This window comes from Toxotes jaculatrix, chromosome 14 (genome assembly GCF_017976425.1).
Source record: "Toxotes jaculatrix isolate fToxJac2 chromosome 14, fToxJac2.pri, whole genome shotgun sequence".
Classification (NCBI taxonomy): Eukaryota; Metazoa; Chordata; class Actinopteri; family Toxotidae; genus Toxotes; species Toxotes jaculatrix.
In genome coordinates this window covers 9,156,686-9,170,955 of record NC_054407.1, presented here as the reverse complement: position 1 = coordinate 9,170,955, position 14,270 = coordinate 9,156,686, and the positions used below count along the sequence as shown (strand labels likewise).

Sequence of the window (14,270 nt, the reverse complement as noted above, 5' to 3'; positions counted from 1 at the left end):
CGAAAAATGTGGCAGAACAACAGATAGGTAAACAAGAAAGCACTTTTATTATTGTTATCAAAATTCAAAACCATATAATGTGAAGAATCCTTATCTACCAATAATAAAATGATTTTTTAAAAAGAGTAGCTGTGAGGTTACTCGGCGATTTAAGGCGACATTGTGTTGTAATGTAGTTGCTCGATGTATTTAATATGATGCTGATGATTAATTGAAGATGTAAGAAATAATAAATTCTGTAAAGACTGTAAATATTTTTATATTTTATAGTTTTGGTTTAATAAGCTCATGGAAAATCTAAAAATTCCCTTAGTGAATAAACTGTATAATAACGACAACAACAGCAGCAGCAGCAACAACAACAATAACAACAACAATTTAATGGAGATATTTTGAGACACGGGAAAAATAATTCTCTGATTTGTTTTAATATCACAGCTGAAGAGTGTCAGCTGGAGGTGAGTGGCGCTGTCGTCCACTTTGATTTGACATCGGAGCTTGAATTGTCGCCGAAGAAGAAGAAGAACAACACGTGTTTCCTGTGTTTCCTCCTCGGCCTGCGTGTGAAGCGACCGGTCTTGTAAAGCCAACAAAGTGTGTAAAAATGGTTCGTAAATTAAAGTATCATGAGCAGAAGCTGTTGAAGAAAGTGGACTTTATTAACTGGGAGGTGGACAACAACCTGCACGAGGTCAAAGTCCTGCGGAGGTATCGCATCGAGAAGAGGGAGGACTACACCAAGTGAGTCACTGTTAGCTAACAGTAAACCATGGGAACCAGCCCTCTAAATGTTGTGTGAATGCGGCAATAGTCTCCTTTCAGCTGATCAGTTAATATGCTGTATAAACACAGTGTTTTTTAAATAATTATTTTAAATGTCTTAGGTACAACAAGCTGAGTCGTAACATCAGAGATCTGGCCCAGAAAATCAGAGACCTGGACGAGAAAGATGGTTTCAGGGCTCAGAGCACACATCACCTGCTGGAGAAACTGTGAGTGTGAGGGTGCGATGAACCTGTTTGACCAAGCGACAGACTCATAACACTTTATTGTAACGCCATTCACATTTGAAATGTGTGGCTTGGCTATGCCTGCACTGATGGATTATTGATATAGGTACGCTCTTCACATGGTGGATCCGGTACCTGTATAAAATCACGACTCAAATCACATTGATCGTTTTCCTGTTACATCAGGTACAGCATTGGCCTCATCCCCACCAGACAGAATCTCTCCCTCACTGAGAAAGTCACAGCTTCGTCATTCTGCAGGTAAATAATCACACATCCTGTTGTTCAGTATGCGTGACTGTCAATATGTTAGCACTGTCAATCAGTCCATACTTGTCACCTCCCATCTCTTGTCTGTTTTCTTGTCATGCCAATCACCTGTGTGCCTCCTGCAGGAGGAGGCTGCCCAGCATCATGCTGAACCTTCGTATGGCTCAGAACCTGAAGACAGCCATCACCTTCATTGAACAAGGACGTATCCTTCATTACTGCAACTGTTTACATTAAAAAAAAGTCTTAAATTGTAATGTACTCTCTGTTTCTTAGGTTATTTTTCTTTTGTTGTGAAACCTTATGTCATATATTACCGTTTGAGAGAAATGACATTTCTTTATGAGTAGAATAAGTTTTGCTGTAATTGATCTTAACTCGGTCTCAGATGTGCGTGTTGGCCCAGACATCATCACTGACCCAGCATTTTTAGTCACAAGGTCAGTGCCCACGTTTTTAGTCCATCTACATTTCTTTTGATGTGTGATGTGAGCCTTTTACGCAAACTGTATATCCTGTAAAAACTGCTGAAACTAACAGTCAATATGTCTGCTTCCTACATGATCTAATACTGACTCTATCGACCTGACTTTTACAGAAACATGGAAGATTTTGTCACTTGGGTGGACTCCTCCAAGATCAAGCAGCACGTCATGAATTATAATGATGAGGTGAGTTTTCACAATCTGCTGACATATATTTTCTTACAGCTGTTGAAGGAAAAACACTGTCGAGCTAATGATCGCTTAGTATTTGAATACGAGTCATAAAACACACATTTTTACAGGGTTGTAACATAATTCAGAAGTTATGTAAATGACCATTGTGTTTTCTTTTGCAGAGAGACGACTTTGATCTGGTGGCCTGAGTCTGTTGTCTAATGTCCATGTGTCATGCTGGAGGACAGGAGAGGGACAAGAACTCCGCACTTCAGTCAGAGAAGAGGAGAGAAAGTAAGTGCTCCAGTCTCCTCGGGAGTCATTACTTATCTGAGCAAGGACAGAAGGGAGTTCACTTCCGGGCTTTACATTGTTCACTGAACACTCTTTTGATGTTGTGAAAATTTGCAACTGTAGTCTGACAGACTGATACTTCATCGTCCACCCAATCCTCCGAAATGTCTCTGATTCTGGAAGTGACGTGATTGATCCGAGTCTATGTTGGTGCCTGTTGATGTCACATTTTGACTCGTCGCTCTAAACCTGCTCAGCTGCCAGTGGAATAAGAGAATAGTCTCAGTTTCTACCTCTTCATTTTCTTTTCTTCAGCAAAGCCAAATGTCACACTGCTTATACAGAGCAGCTTCCAGAGATGTGTAAGTGTGACTGTTCCTTCTCCTGAAACTCCATGTTGTTTGCTCTGCATAATGTGTTCTTTGTGTGAGCATGAGCGTCTTGGATTAGTGTGTGTGTGAGAATGTGAGTGAGACCAGTGAAATGCTGGTTTACAAATGTGTGTACAGATTGAAAGAGAAGGGTCACTGTTCATATTAACATAATTTGTAATAGATACAGTCAATTTGATAAATATTTAATTTTTCAATAAGACTTTGGTACAGTGTAAACTTTGTGAACAATAAACATTCTTTTATCACAATATTAAGACTTTTCACAAAACCTCTGCATATGGGTACGTGGCTTCTTCTAATCCTGAAACCCCCTACACCAGTGTGTAAACAAACTGATTTGTCAACACCGCCTCTTAATATTCCAGTAAATAGAGTTACATGAACTCACCACAAAGCCTTTGCTTTCATACACAGAGAAGCCCCATCACAGACCAATGGCTCAGTTTATACTGTAAATGTAGCAACACTCAAAGCTGAATAAAGCTTAAGAAAGAACGTTTAACCTCAACACATATAGACTGTATATGACCCCTTTAAGGCACCCTGTATATAAGGTAATAGGATCTGTTTAAATGCTTTGTTTTCAAATAGAGACATCTCCCCCTTAATGCCAAAGTCCTTGTTTGAGAGTCCATCAGAGCCACCAGAAACGCACATAGATGATGAGTGTGATGAAGAACACTGTCACAGCAGCCACCTTGGCATAGGTGGAGCGAGTGTTGAGGTATTTGGCATCGCTGCGGTACTTCTTTGACAGGGTGGACAGATTGCTGGCTTTGGTGTCTAGAGCTGAGGGAAAAATGCAAATATTGACATGAATCAGACGCCTCTTCATCAATAAAATGTACATTTAATACTATTTAATACATGATACTACCAAGTACTCTTGGTGTTTCATTCCTGCACTTACCAGAAAGAGCTTCTCCTCTTTGCAGAACTTCCTCAATATTTGCCACCATAATTCTCTGGACATCCTGTAGCTCTGTGTTGATACTGCCCAGGTTCCTCCTGGCTCTGCTGTCAACATATGTCTTCTTTGTCTTCTGGATGTATGTGTCTGGAACAATATGCATGTGAAATAGTCAAGGCTCTTGTGCTTTCTGCAGAGACAACTGCGCCACAAAGAGGTCACAAATAGTGTTTACCAAACTCGATGAAGGAGTACGGCCTTGTTACTGTGGGTACTTTTCTTCCATACTGGTCATGGAACTCATTGTGGAGGTCTTCAAGGAAGGCAAAAGCCACCTTTTTGGGAAAAGACACCTCACAGAGGGACAGGTAGCATACACCCTGTGCTATTATATAGCTTGAAACAAAAAGAAAAAAAGCCCAAATCAGTGGTTATTTATAATGACTTTGATGCCTTAACAGTGCAATGTTACAGGAAGAACTGTTGGATTTTATTTTAGGTTCAGTTTCCTACTGATTATATCCCTTTCAGTTAACAACCGTGACTGTGGGAACTTACTGAAAGTTCATGTCCCCGGCCTCCAGAGTACAGCGGTCTGGACTCTGAGCATTCAGTTTACGGCACAGCTGCTTGGCTTGGCTCTGGTACTGCTGGAGGTCTCTTCCTGACTGACAGAGGTAAACAGGGACAGGTTGTAGTCAGGACTGATATCTGTTAACTTGTGCGGAAGTTGTAGATTATTATATCAAGACTCATATTTAAAAAAACTAATGACCATAATGTTTTAATGTAAATTTCCAGCTCTTTGACAGACAGAGCTAACGTTATGTTCAGTCAAGCCTTAAACATTTTACAATAACTGGTCAACTTTTCGGCAAACACCAAACTATACCATAAACTATTTTTTAAAAATATATTTAGCTAAACCTTACAGAGGTTCTTATTTTATTCCCACGACTCTTTAGTAAATAAATGTAACTTTACACGGAGTTGGATAACAGAAAAATAACTACTTGCGTTATCGTTAACTGTCCTCTACATTTAAAATTAAGTTTTATTAACCAAACTATTATTAATAATATGCCGAATTTCCCAGTATACTACCAAGAATCAAAAACAATTATCAACTTTGTTTGGTCTGCTCTGTACCCTGGCGGATAAACTAGCCGCCATTAAACATCCCAGTTTTTTGAATGGAGTTTTGCACGTAGTTCTGTTAAAATAAAGAGGTTCTATGGGGGAAGCTAATCTCTTTCATACCTGTTCGTCCTCCTGTATGGACGCAGAGAGCGGCAATCCGTCCGCGACACGAGCGATCATCGTCAGTAAAATCATACTGATGCAGGTCGATGTTCGGCGGTGTCAACTGTCGCTTATGTCTCAGAAACTCAACTTGAACAACTTTGTGTGTTTTCCTTGTCAACTTCTGCTGCTGCAGAGGGAATGAGCTGGACGGAAGCTCGCGGTGCGTCGGTGAATTAGGCCCGAGTGGAAACTGGTAAAAATGAAACTTCGTAGTCTATTTTTTTCCGTCGCATAAAGAAGAAGGATATGGTCCTAAAATCGTACGGGAAACGGTGTGAATTCTTTTGTGTCCTGCGAATAATAGCAATTTCTGCGGGAGAAAAAATCTTTAGTCGAATTTTTTGTTAGCAGTTGTTTGATTCGCGTCAGGGTTTTATAATCAGTAGGCGCTATTTTATCACTTTAACACGGTTATCAGGCCATGAGCTCCAGCAGTCCCACCAGACAGCTGGCAGACGGACTGACTGCACCTCGACTGCTGCTGATGACTGTATTGAGCCGAGAGATGCAGATGCGGTCTGTGTGGGTCCTCCGTCTGGAGTAAAGCCTCTCTGACCTAAAACCAGAGGAAGGAGCTCTGAACCATGGATAAAACGCAAAGGTAAATTTGCCCCAATGCTGTTGCATTTATCTATTGTTTCTTTGGCATTTGGGCTCCGTCTGTGTGATAATCGCCTCGGCGTGTCTTGCTGGCCGTGGAACGGCTTCTCTTTTCGCATCTATTGTTGTTATTATTATTTGTCTAAGGTACCCCGATCGTTAGCCACCTTACACCGGTGCTGTGAAACCAGACTGTGGTTGACATTTTTGAAGCTTTTAATGCAATGCATGTTACTCTCACTGCTCTGCTCCATTATTTGCTTGCCTCCTACTGAATAAAACAGCCCAATGATGCACCGTATATGGGATGTAGCTGCAGCTTTTATCTATATAAACGTACAAATGAAAGATAATACAAAGGCGGATGGTGGCGAGTGTGGAGCAGCTGACTCTGCAGCTGGACTCAGCTGTGCAGCCGGCGCGTTAAGGATCAACCAACGCATATGGGGATCAGTCACTCTTGCATTTTCCAGAGCCTAATGCAAAACACTTAGTCTGCAACCAAGTAGTGTGGTCCAGCACACAGTTGTGTTAGCCATATTGCTGCGGGTCTTACAGGCCGATATAACGGCGGAGATGGGAGTACTTGTGCGCGGCCACAATTTAATCCCCTGAACGCTACAGAAACCCCCCCTCATTTACTAATAAAATGCCCTGGCGGCTTGGCACAGTGGCATCCTAACAGACTGAAAGGCCTTATTGTTGCGGTGCAGCTGGCACCGCCGTGCGCACGTTCTCATTGGTGTTTTCCCAGACCGGCGTGTGCGTGACTCACAACCCGGCGACACCGTGTGTGTGTGTGTTTGTGTGTGTGTGTGTTTGTGTGTGTGTGTGTGTGTGTGTGTTTTTTTTTTAATTGTCTTCTCAGGGATCGATCGGGATGTCCGTCTGTTTTAATTCAAGGGTGTGGCGCTTCATGACTAATTGATTATGGAAATTTAGAGGAGTCTGGTGGATTTCTTCCTTTCCTGTAAGAGGTTGGTCCTGTTGGTTGCGATGAACAGAGGGATCACACACTCCACTGATCCTCCTCAGATGATTTCCCCAGAGACAAAGCCCTTATCAAGAGGCCTGTCCGAGATCTGAGGCTTTTTTCCCCCCCTGCTTGGTGGACTTAGCTTACGAAATAAGTTTGTGAACTTCTGATCTACACATATCTAACGGTATACTGACACTCCTTCGCGTCTGTCCCTGCAGGTGCGCCTGTCATGCTCAGGAGTGAGGAGAAGAGCAGCTGAAGAGGAGGAGATGGGCTGCACCTCTGCCAAGCAGGTGTCTGCCGTGCCCAACGGTGAGGAGAGCCAGAATAAAGCCTACAGCAACGGGGACCTCCTCTCTGGTCAGTCTGACATGCAGACTTTCTAACACACTCTGCTGCATCAGAATTTCATCAAATTAGGTCACATTTAGACCAATATGATTATACAAAATAAAATAACAATAATCCGCTCTTTAGTTTAATTCATTTTTTCAAGAATTTTGAAAAAACCTTTGAAGACTTGTTTAGCTCTTGGATCCTGATGTCAGATAATGATGGACCCCTTAATGGGAGCTTCATTAAAGGCAGATGCACATGAAAGGTCAAGCCATTAGAGCTAAATAAGGTGCTGCCATCATTTTAAAGATGAATCTGGTCTAGGGCTGTGACTAACAGTTAATTCATTTCACTAGCAATTACTCTGAGGATAACTTTCTTAAATAATCGAGTAACTGTTTGATCTATAAAATGTCCATCACAGTTTCCCAGAGCTGTCCTCATGTCGTCTGACAGTATAAAACCCAAAGATCTGTGACTTATGATATAAAAGAGAGGAAAGCAACAGATGGAGCCAGGAAATGTTTTTGGTTTGAATTGTGACATAAAATAGCTGCTGATTCATTTTCTGTCTATTAGTGGATTGTTTCACTATACACACAAGCTGTTTCAGCTTACGTGTATAGATATATTTATATATAAACAAATAAAGCATATTGAAAACATAACTTTATCTCTCTTACTATAATTCTTGTGAGCAAATGTTCTGTACCTCACTGCTGAGACATAGAAAAAAATCACATTTTAAGCAGTTTAAAAACCTAAACTAAATCTAAAGTTGAATGAAGAAGTGTTGGTGTAATCTTAATTTATAAAAACTTTATTTTTTAATTAAATAAAATGTTGGCAGTTGTTCTCTGGCCCAGACTGACCCCTAGTGAGTGCTCTATCAAAAGTAGGTGTGCAATGGTCAAACAGTTACACTTACAGAATGTGATACCATCATCTGTTATACAAATAAATGGGCCAAACAAATGCAGGCTAATCTTATATGTTTATTATTGTAGTGAGATAAGGCTGTGTTTGAAAAAATACAGCTGCTACAGATTAACAGTAAGGTGTAAATATCTGTGAGCTACAATCATCAGACCTCCCACGATATTAATGTGATGTGTTACAACTGTATGTGTCCTTCAGGCCGTCATTACTATGTTTCGTATCTGTGTTTTCATTTGCTTTCCAATTGCGTGGGAGTGAGGTGGAGGGGGGGGGGGGGGGCGCAATGCATGTGTGAGAGAAAAGATGGAGAGGCAGAGCAAAGAGGAGAATCAGCCTGACAGCTCATGTGTTTGCTGCTTGCCAACCATTGTTAAGAGGGGATTTAGTCTGGAGCGTGAGAATTCAAGCACATAATTACTTTGCCAAGTACTGAACTGTGAGAACTATTAACCCGGAGGATTGTGCTGATCAGAGCGGCCGTGAGTGGGTCGTCCTCTGCCTGCCCAGCCTCTGCCGTTGTGTATTAATAAGAGGAGATGTTCTCCTCTCTGCTTTTCTGTCTCCCACTCTGTCACAGATGAGTACAAGATGAAAGGAGTGGAGAAAGTCAAGTACATCAGTGGAGAAGAGGGAGGAGTGGATGGCCAGGACAGCACAGTGCGTGATTCTGTTGTCTTGTTTGTTTTTTCATAGTTACTGTCTCTAATAGAACATTTTACTGTATTTAATGATGGTCTTCTGTTTATCTGCCTGGTTTGTAAAAAATAGTCATGACATGAATTTCATGTTCAGTTCAGATCAGATTCTAGATCACAGTGCAGCACACATTAGCATATTGAGGAAAAAAACAGAGCAATTGTAACATACTAATGTTTACTTATTTCTGTGTTTTAATCTCTTGCTGTATTTTCCATTCAGCTCTTTAATAGACGGTTGATCATGTGTACTTTTATTTATGTGTGTGTGGTGTCCTGCAGGAGAAAAGTGCTCTCCTTGGCAAAGGTCAACACATGGATGAAACAGGATCAAATGGAAATGAAAAGATACTGTAAGTGTCACTGACTGATGCTGCTGCTTTTGCTGTTTAAATTCCGTCATCATATATTTACATGTTGTGTATTAGTAGTGTGTTAGTGCGTTTTGTTTAGTCATCGTCTCACTCTAATCTGCTGCACCGTGTTTCCTTGCAGGAGCATCCACTCCTCGGAGAGTCAGCAAGAATTCTTCAGGATGTTGGATGAGAAGATTGAGAAGGTAAGGAATGACAAGCCCTCGCACTTTTTGATTTTTATGGTCTTGCAAAAAACGCACCTGCCACCAAATGACACAATGGAGGTTAATCCTATCACTGCAGCAAATCTGTAGCAAGTGAGGACACAGCAGATGACATAATGATACCACAAAGAGCCTCAGTCTGTCATGTCCAGTGGATTCAACTAGTGTGGTTATTTAAAGCAGTATTGTTGAAAACATGGTTTGCTGACAGGGCTGCAGTGCGACTGGATCTGGTTAGAGAGGAGTGGTTTGGGTAAATTATGACCAGGGCCTCTATGGGAGTTTTCCTATTCTGTGGCATGAGAGGCAGTTGAGTCATATTCTGTTGATTAAAGTATAAGGCCGATATTATTCTATGTTTATCTTATTGTCAACGAATGAAATGAAAAGAAACGACAACAATAAATTAATTCTGTTAACAAGCATTATGTGCATCCCAAAGGCTGATTTAGCTTATTCTGCTTATTCCTCTCACATCTGTGATCCGCTCTGTTACACTGGCTGACGTGTTCCTTCATTTCATAGAGCACAAGCTGTGTAGTTTATTTTGAGTCAATCCCACATTCTCCATCCTGCTGCCGGAAATACTCACTAGAGCACCAAATGTGTATTAATCCGCAGCTAAAAATAGTTCCCAATATATGCCCCATTTCCTCCTGTTTGACTAATGATACTAAAAAGTACTGTTGCCAGCTGTTTATGAGACATTGAGTTTTTAAAGATTTATGTCCTCAGAAGGAACGCATTTACTTGGAGATAAGAGCCACAGACAGGGTAGTGATGTCAGAAAGTACTGACAAACAGTCTATGTTGTAATGGGATCTGTTAAATAATAAAATAATTTCTGTCTAATTCTTTCTTCTTCAGTGTCCATCTGTAGTTTCCAACACGTCTCAGAATGCCTTTCAATAGATCCTAGAAAAAGTCTTTTGCATTTAGTTTTGTGCTGTAATTTGAGTCTTTGAAGGTTTTCTTTTATACATTAGATGAATTTTGTCTGGTGTAAAGTGACAGTGACGGAAGACAATTTCATTCCTCATTAATTTCATCATTTTACATGTGGTTTTTTTTGATGCATTTACCTCAGCTCATTTTAATATAGCAAGTAAGGAAGTAAGTATTGGAATGACATTAAAATTGTTATCATTGGGTTAATCCTTAGGAATAAGAAATAACACGCCATCAAATAAAAATGTAGGAACATTAACATCTCTCTGTTACATGTCCAGGGCCGGGACTACTGCTCAGAGGAGGAGGACATGACATAGCACTGTGGTCATGTATCCATCAGTCCCAAAATGAGAGGAACTGTCATTCCAATGTTATGGATGGACCGTACCATGTGATACCATGTTCGGGGGGGTGACTCTGTCTTGTTTTCACTGTCCCTTGTATGTAAACGCCTGAGAAGAATGGATTCCTGACTTGAATCAAGCACCTTTTTGCCCCTCCTGCTCACAACCTGCTCGTCTGATTAACCCAGAGAACGGACTGAAACCAAAATCAAAGATGGTTCAGTATCTAAGTTCGTAAAGCTCTTCAAAGGGAGAGAACACTGAGGTTTACCTTCTTGATGAAGCCACTGAAATCTAGGGATCTTAAAGGAACACTTGCTTTTCTTTCCCTGCCTGGATAACTCCTGACATGGCTGTCACTGAGACTTCCTGTAGACATTCGAAACACAGACTGTTGCAAATCTAAATTTACCAGCAGCGGAAATGACCAGCGCCGTTGTGGACACTGAGTCAAAGTGAAAATGATGTCTCCATCTGCGTCATTCTGAATATTTCATCCTTGAATGCCTCCCTGAAAAGTCAACAGGTTGGAAACTTCCCGCATTCCAAGACACAGTATGAACCTCTTTTCTACAGCACGTTGGTCAGTTGTGTTTGTCTGTCCATGTCTGTTTCTGTTCTGATGTAGAGTATTTATTTTGAATAAGGCTCAGGGTTGAAGTGTTGTTATCCTTGTCCCATGTAGTCAAGTCCTTCCTCTCATTAAGACACTGCTGCACCATTTAAAAAAAAAAAAAAAAAAAGACACACATGCACTCAAACAGCAGGGTTACTGCTACGGTATCTGTTCCATGTTAACCCTACAGCGTGGACACTGCAACGTCACATATTAGCCTCATCGTGTATTTCGCTCACCAGTGTTATGTTGTTGTATTCAGTTTCTATGTTGAGTTTTTGTTTTTCTAGAAAAATAAAAACGTGTTTTCAGTAATGTTTCCACGCACCTGACACTGTTGTGTTGTTTTAAAAAGAACTGGAAGGACAAAGTGAAAGTGCAGCCAATACAAACAACCTGCAAGATGAACCCATTTGTGAACAATACACTCATTGTAGCTCAGCCAGGTGTGGTATTATACATACCACATTACTGTGTTACTGTAAATGTTCTGCACCATATAAAACAAACTTAGGGATCATTAGTGGATTAGAGTCCAACTGGCTGCTTTGGCTGATATTTATCAAGCAATTTAAGCTTATCAGATTTTTTTTTTTTTTTTTTTTTTTTTAAGTTGTGTTGCTATTACATCGTTTGTCCACCAGGGAGCTCTGATGAGTTTATTTTCCAACTGTAAAATGTGATTGTCTACTAAATTTTTGGTCTGTTAAACCGAAATAGAAAAGTAAACAAAAGCAGGAAAATGAATTAGCGTTACATCTCCAGATGACTGAACACATTACACAAACTGATCTAAAATCCTTAGAAAGGTGTGAATTCATTAAACACACCTTTGTTGCCACTTTCAACTGAAGCTAAACTCAAACTGCACTCTCCATGTTTGCGATATTTGTAGCTAATCTGCATGAGTTACTTTCCTGCAGTTACCGTCAGTTTCCATGTGTTACATCTGACAATGATCCTTTCAAAATAAAGTACTTATATTTTTAAAGGAAATAAGAAAATATGATTGCGAGCAAACTTTGCATTTAGTAGGGAAAAGTTAACCGTGTCTGGTAGTTATTTAGTTATTCACAATTCCTTAATAACCACATTCAAGGGATTGTTATCAAAAATGTCTGTTTGTATTATGTGTCAGATCTCTTGATCACTTTCAAATATCAGTATCTGTATCAGCCTCAGTCCAGTGGCAGTTGGACTCTTGTAATGGACCCAAAATGTTCTGTGGATGCCCGGAGATCCAATACTTTAGGTGCCATTTGCGGGTCATGAGGGAGGCATATGAACACATAAAGTGCAGGGTTGTGTGAGCACATCCCTGATTGCACTGAAAGAGCACCCTTTCAGAGAGTGAATAGGTCTCCCAAACACTGCAGGTTTGGGAGCATCCAAGGGGTCACAAGATAAATCTGACGGGTCACGAGGCAGTTAACAAAATTATGAAACAAAAAAAAATTAATTTATTTTTTAGACAAAAAAAAAAAACAATGTTCCTTTTTTTCTGGTGAATAATTGGGTAGTTGTAAAAACTACTCATGTGCTCACTCTTTGGTCGGCTGGTTTACAACCCACAGACACGCAACTGGTGATGATGGGTCACAAGTAGACATTCTTTAGAAAATCACTGATGGCTTCTCTGGTTGGATGAAGCCAGCGATTTCTTACTGACAGGGAATCACAGGCCACATACACCACCTGGAGTGGTACCGTGGAAAGGTCCAGCTGCACCTGCTTCCATACTGTCAGTTTGTCCTTGTGTTTATCAGACAGATCATCATCATCTTCTCCCTCCAGGTGGTCAGTGCTGCTGTCGTCTCTTTCGGTGCTGCCGGCGCCCCACATCCTGGAAGGGGCCTGCAGGTGGGTCGGGTGTCACCAACCCATCAGTCATCCTTTGGTAGACCAGGGTGGAGTCAGACGCCACCGCACACAGCAGCATAGGAAAGCCTCTGTCCAGCACGTGCCGTATGCTGCACAGCAGAGAGAAGGGTTACAATTATAAGTTGGGAAAAGTTGGGAAGATGATCTGTGATAGTAAAAGCCTTGAGCTTCTCCAGGGTCTTATCACCTTTTGTGGCACAGCGGCCGGTGAACAGGCAGAGGAAGAACAGTCTGGATGGGAGCCCCTTCCTTCTCCCTCCCTTCCAACAAAATCACCTGCAGTTCAGGACTCTTGACACAAGACACCTCTTTCCACTGACGCACTGGGGAAAACAAGAAACAGTGTGTGAAAGTCGAAGCCTTACCTTCCCTGACAGCATCGGTCCCTAATACTAAGGAAAGGTAATGTGGTGCCAGACTCTCATCACTTGTATTGATTTTCTTATGTAAACTGAAAGGAGTGAACATGAGATGTCTCAAACAGAAAACTGTTTTTGGGAATGAGGGAATTTTAATAAACAAAGGAAGAATTTACAGTCTACACTTACACATAAATTACACTAGATGAAGTTTATGGGTTCTACTTTTTCCACTGTCCGACAAAAGTTAAATTAATTAAATTTAAACCACTGTGTTTGCTGATAAATTCTGAAAAAACGGATCAGTTGAAAGACTCCACACACAAAAAAATAAAAACACACATCCTGACCACAGTCCCGTTAAATGACCCACTGTCTCTTACCCACACAACCAAACAAGATGACCCACAAACAAAAAAAGACTGGCTCCTGTACTGTCTTCAAAAAATCTTGTCAAACTCACCCTCAGCAAGATCCATATACACGAGGAAAGCTGCATGCAACTGGGCGCTATCCCCAGCCTCCAGGCTCTTCATCTGCAGATACTAAAGCAAAGAAAAACATTGGTCACTGCATTAGTTAAAACCTTGTCTTATACAGTCTATGGTTAAAACCAGAGCCGTGAACGCAGCACAGGGCTCCTCTGACACTCACCGCTGGATGGTGCAGGATCCAGTTCGGAGGTCGAGGTTTCTCTGACACATCAGCTCTGTCTGAGGCCTGAGACATTTCAACTGCTTAGCCTGTCTATAAGCAAAATACCGGCTCCTTAACCACAGTCTGCTGTCAGAACATACTGCTGCTTCTGGCGCTGCATGTGTAGGCAGTGTTTACAGGTTTTGCCGGCGTGCTACGTTGAAAGTCGTCCGGGTGGAAAAACTCGTAACCTTGTGTTCCGCGCAGCCTGTCAGACCGGCAGCAGCAGCCTGACAGACTACACTCAGGGCCAATATCTTAGTAATAAATATATTTAGTTTGTAAAATAAATAAGTAACTCCTTTCAGTCCTTCTCACTCATTGTTATTATGTTTAACTTTCCATTTCATCAATCTATTCACAAATTAAAAGCAAAATAGAGAAAAATATGAATGAATGATTCTCAGTGATTCATTTATTATAAATACACAAAATCATCTTTTTACTTTTT

General features: G+C 41.0%; 4 protein-coding genes across 4 annotated transcripts; 2 read left to right on the top strand and 2 right to left on the bottom strand.

The window, feature by feature from the left end:
* Nucleotides 1–506: 506 nt before the first annotated feature.
* On the top strand, nucleotides 507–2,655 carry imp3 (IMP U3 small nucleolar ribonucleoprotein 3). The gene is made up of 7 exons (XM_041055284.1): nucleotides 507–741; nucleotides 885–992; nucleotides 1,197–1,271; nucleotides 1,406–1,485; nucleotides 1,669–1,720; nucleotides 1,879–1,951; nucleotides 2,122–2,655. Exons 1-7 carry the CDS (start codon nucleotides 605–607, stop codon nucleotides 2,146–2,148), a joined length of 552 nt encoding a protein of 183 aa, XP_040911218.1. The 5' UTR covers nucleotides 507–604; the 3' UTR covers nucleotides 2,149–2,655.
* A 559-nt stretch (nucleotides 2,656–3,214) lies between these two features.
* On the bottom strand, nucleotides 3,215–5,005 carry sec22ba (SEC22 homolog B, vesicle trafficking protein a). Its single transcript, XM_041055283.1, has 5 exons — nucleotides 4,799–5,005; nucleotides 4,097–4,206; nucleotides 3,774–3,934; nucleotides 3,539–3,685; nucleotides 3,215–3,417 (listed from the first exon to the last, which is right to left on the bottom strand). Exons 1-5 carry the CDS (start codon nucleotides 4,871–4,873, stop codon nucleotides 3,263–3,265), a joined length of 648 nt encoding a protein of 215 aa, XP_040911217.1. The 5' UTR covers nucleotides 4,874–5,005; the 3' UTR covers nucleotides 3,215–3,262.
* Nucleotides 5,006–5,058: 53 nt separating this feature from the next.
* Nucleotides 5,059–11,202, top strand: zgc:55943 (uncharacterized protein LOC406337 homolog). Its single transcript, XM_041055286.1, has 6 exons — nucleotides 5,059–5,444; nucleotides 6,641–6,782; nucleotides 8,275–8,354; nucleotides 8,675–8,745; nucleotides 8,888–8,951; nucleotides 10,202–11,202. Exons 2-6 carry the CDS (start codon nucleotides 6,692–6,694, stop codon nucleotides 10,238–10,240), a joined length of 345 nt encoding a protein of 114 aa, XP_040911220.1. The 5' UTR covers nucleotides 5,059–5,444; nucleotides 6,641–6,691; the 3' UTR covers nucleotides 10,241–11,202.
* A 1,180-nt stretch (nucleotides 11,203–12,382) lies between these two features.
* On the bottom strand, nucleotides 12,383–13,961 carry tsen15 (TSEN15 tRNA splicing endonuclease subunit). Its single transcript, XM_041055285.1, has 4 exons — nucleotides 13,778–13,961; nucleotides 13,587–13,668; nucleotides 12,952–13,087; nucleotides 12,383–12,853 (listed from the first exon to the last, which is right to left on the bottom strand). Exons 1-4 carry the CDS (start codon nucleotides 13,850–13,852, stop codon nucleotides 12,682–12,684), a joined length of 465 nt encoding a protein of 154 aa, XP_040911219.1. The 5' UTR covers nucleotides 13,853–13,961; the 3' UTR covers nucleotides 12,383–12,681.
* Between the last annotated feature and the right edge of the window lie 309 nt (nucleotides 13,962–14,270).

What these genes read in the sequence shown, in the direction of transcription:
- imp3 (XM_041055284.1), top strand. Translation starts at nt 605, where the DNA reads ATGGTTCGTAAATTAAAGTATCATGAGCAGAAGCTGTTGAAGAAAGTG. An exon ending in CCAGCATTTTTAGTCACAAG is followed by an intron (nt 1,721 to 1,878) that starts GTCAGTGCCCAC and finishes TGACTTTTACAG; the next exon opens with AAACATGGAAGATTTTGTCA. An exon ending in TCATGAATTATAATGATGAG is followed by an intron (nt 1,952 to 2,121) that starts GTGAGTTTTCAC and finishes TTTCTTTTGCAG; the next exon opens with AGAGACGACTTTGATCTGGT.
- sec22ba (XM_041055283.1), bottom strand. Translation starts at nt 4,873, where the DNA reads ATGATTTTACTGACGATGATCGCTCGTGTCGCGGACGGATTGCCGCTC. An exon ending in CCATACAGGAGGACGAACAG is followed by an intron (nt 4,207 to 4,798) that starts GTATGAAAGAGA and finishes TACCTCTGTCAG; the next exon opens with TCAGGAAGAGACCTCCAGCA. An exon ending in GCCGGGGACATGAACTTTCA is followed by an intron (nt 3,935 to 4,096) that starts GTAAGTTCCCAC and finishes TTTTGTTTCAAG; the next exon opens with CTATATAATAGCACAGGGTG.
- zgc:55943 (XM_041055286.1), top strand. Translation starts at nt 6,692, where the DNA reads ATGGGCTGCACCTCTGCCAAGCAGGTGTCTGCCGTGCCCAACGGTGAG. An exon ending in TGGATGGCCAGGACAGCACA is followed by an intron (nt 8,355 to 8,674) that starts GTGCGTGATTCT and finishes GGTGTCCTGCAG; the next exon opens with GAGAAAAGTGCTCTCCTTGG. An exon ending in TGGATGAGAAGATTGAGAAG is followed by an intron (nt 8,952 to 10,201) that starts GTAAGGAATGAC and finishes TTACATGTCCAG; the next exon opens with GGCCGGGACTACTGCTCAGA.
- tsen15 (XM_041055285.1), bottom strand. Translation starts at nt 13,852, where the DNA reads ATGTCTCAGGCCTCAGACAGAGCTGATGTGTCAGAGAAACCTCGACCT. An exon ending in GGATCCTGCACCATCCAGCG is followed by an intron (nt 13,669 to 13,777) that starts GTGAGTGTCAGA and finishes TCTTTGCTTTAG; the next exon opens with TATCTGCAGATGAAGAGCCT. An exon ending in CGGCCGCTGTGCCACAAAAG is followed by an intron (nt 12,854 to 12,951) that starts GTGATAAGACCC and finishes TCTGCTGTGCAG; the next exon opens with CATACGGCACGTGCTGGACA.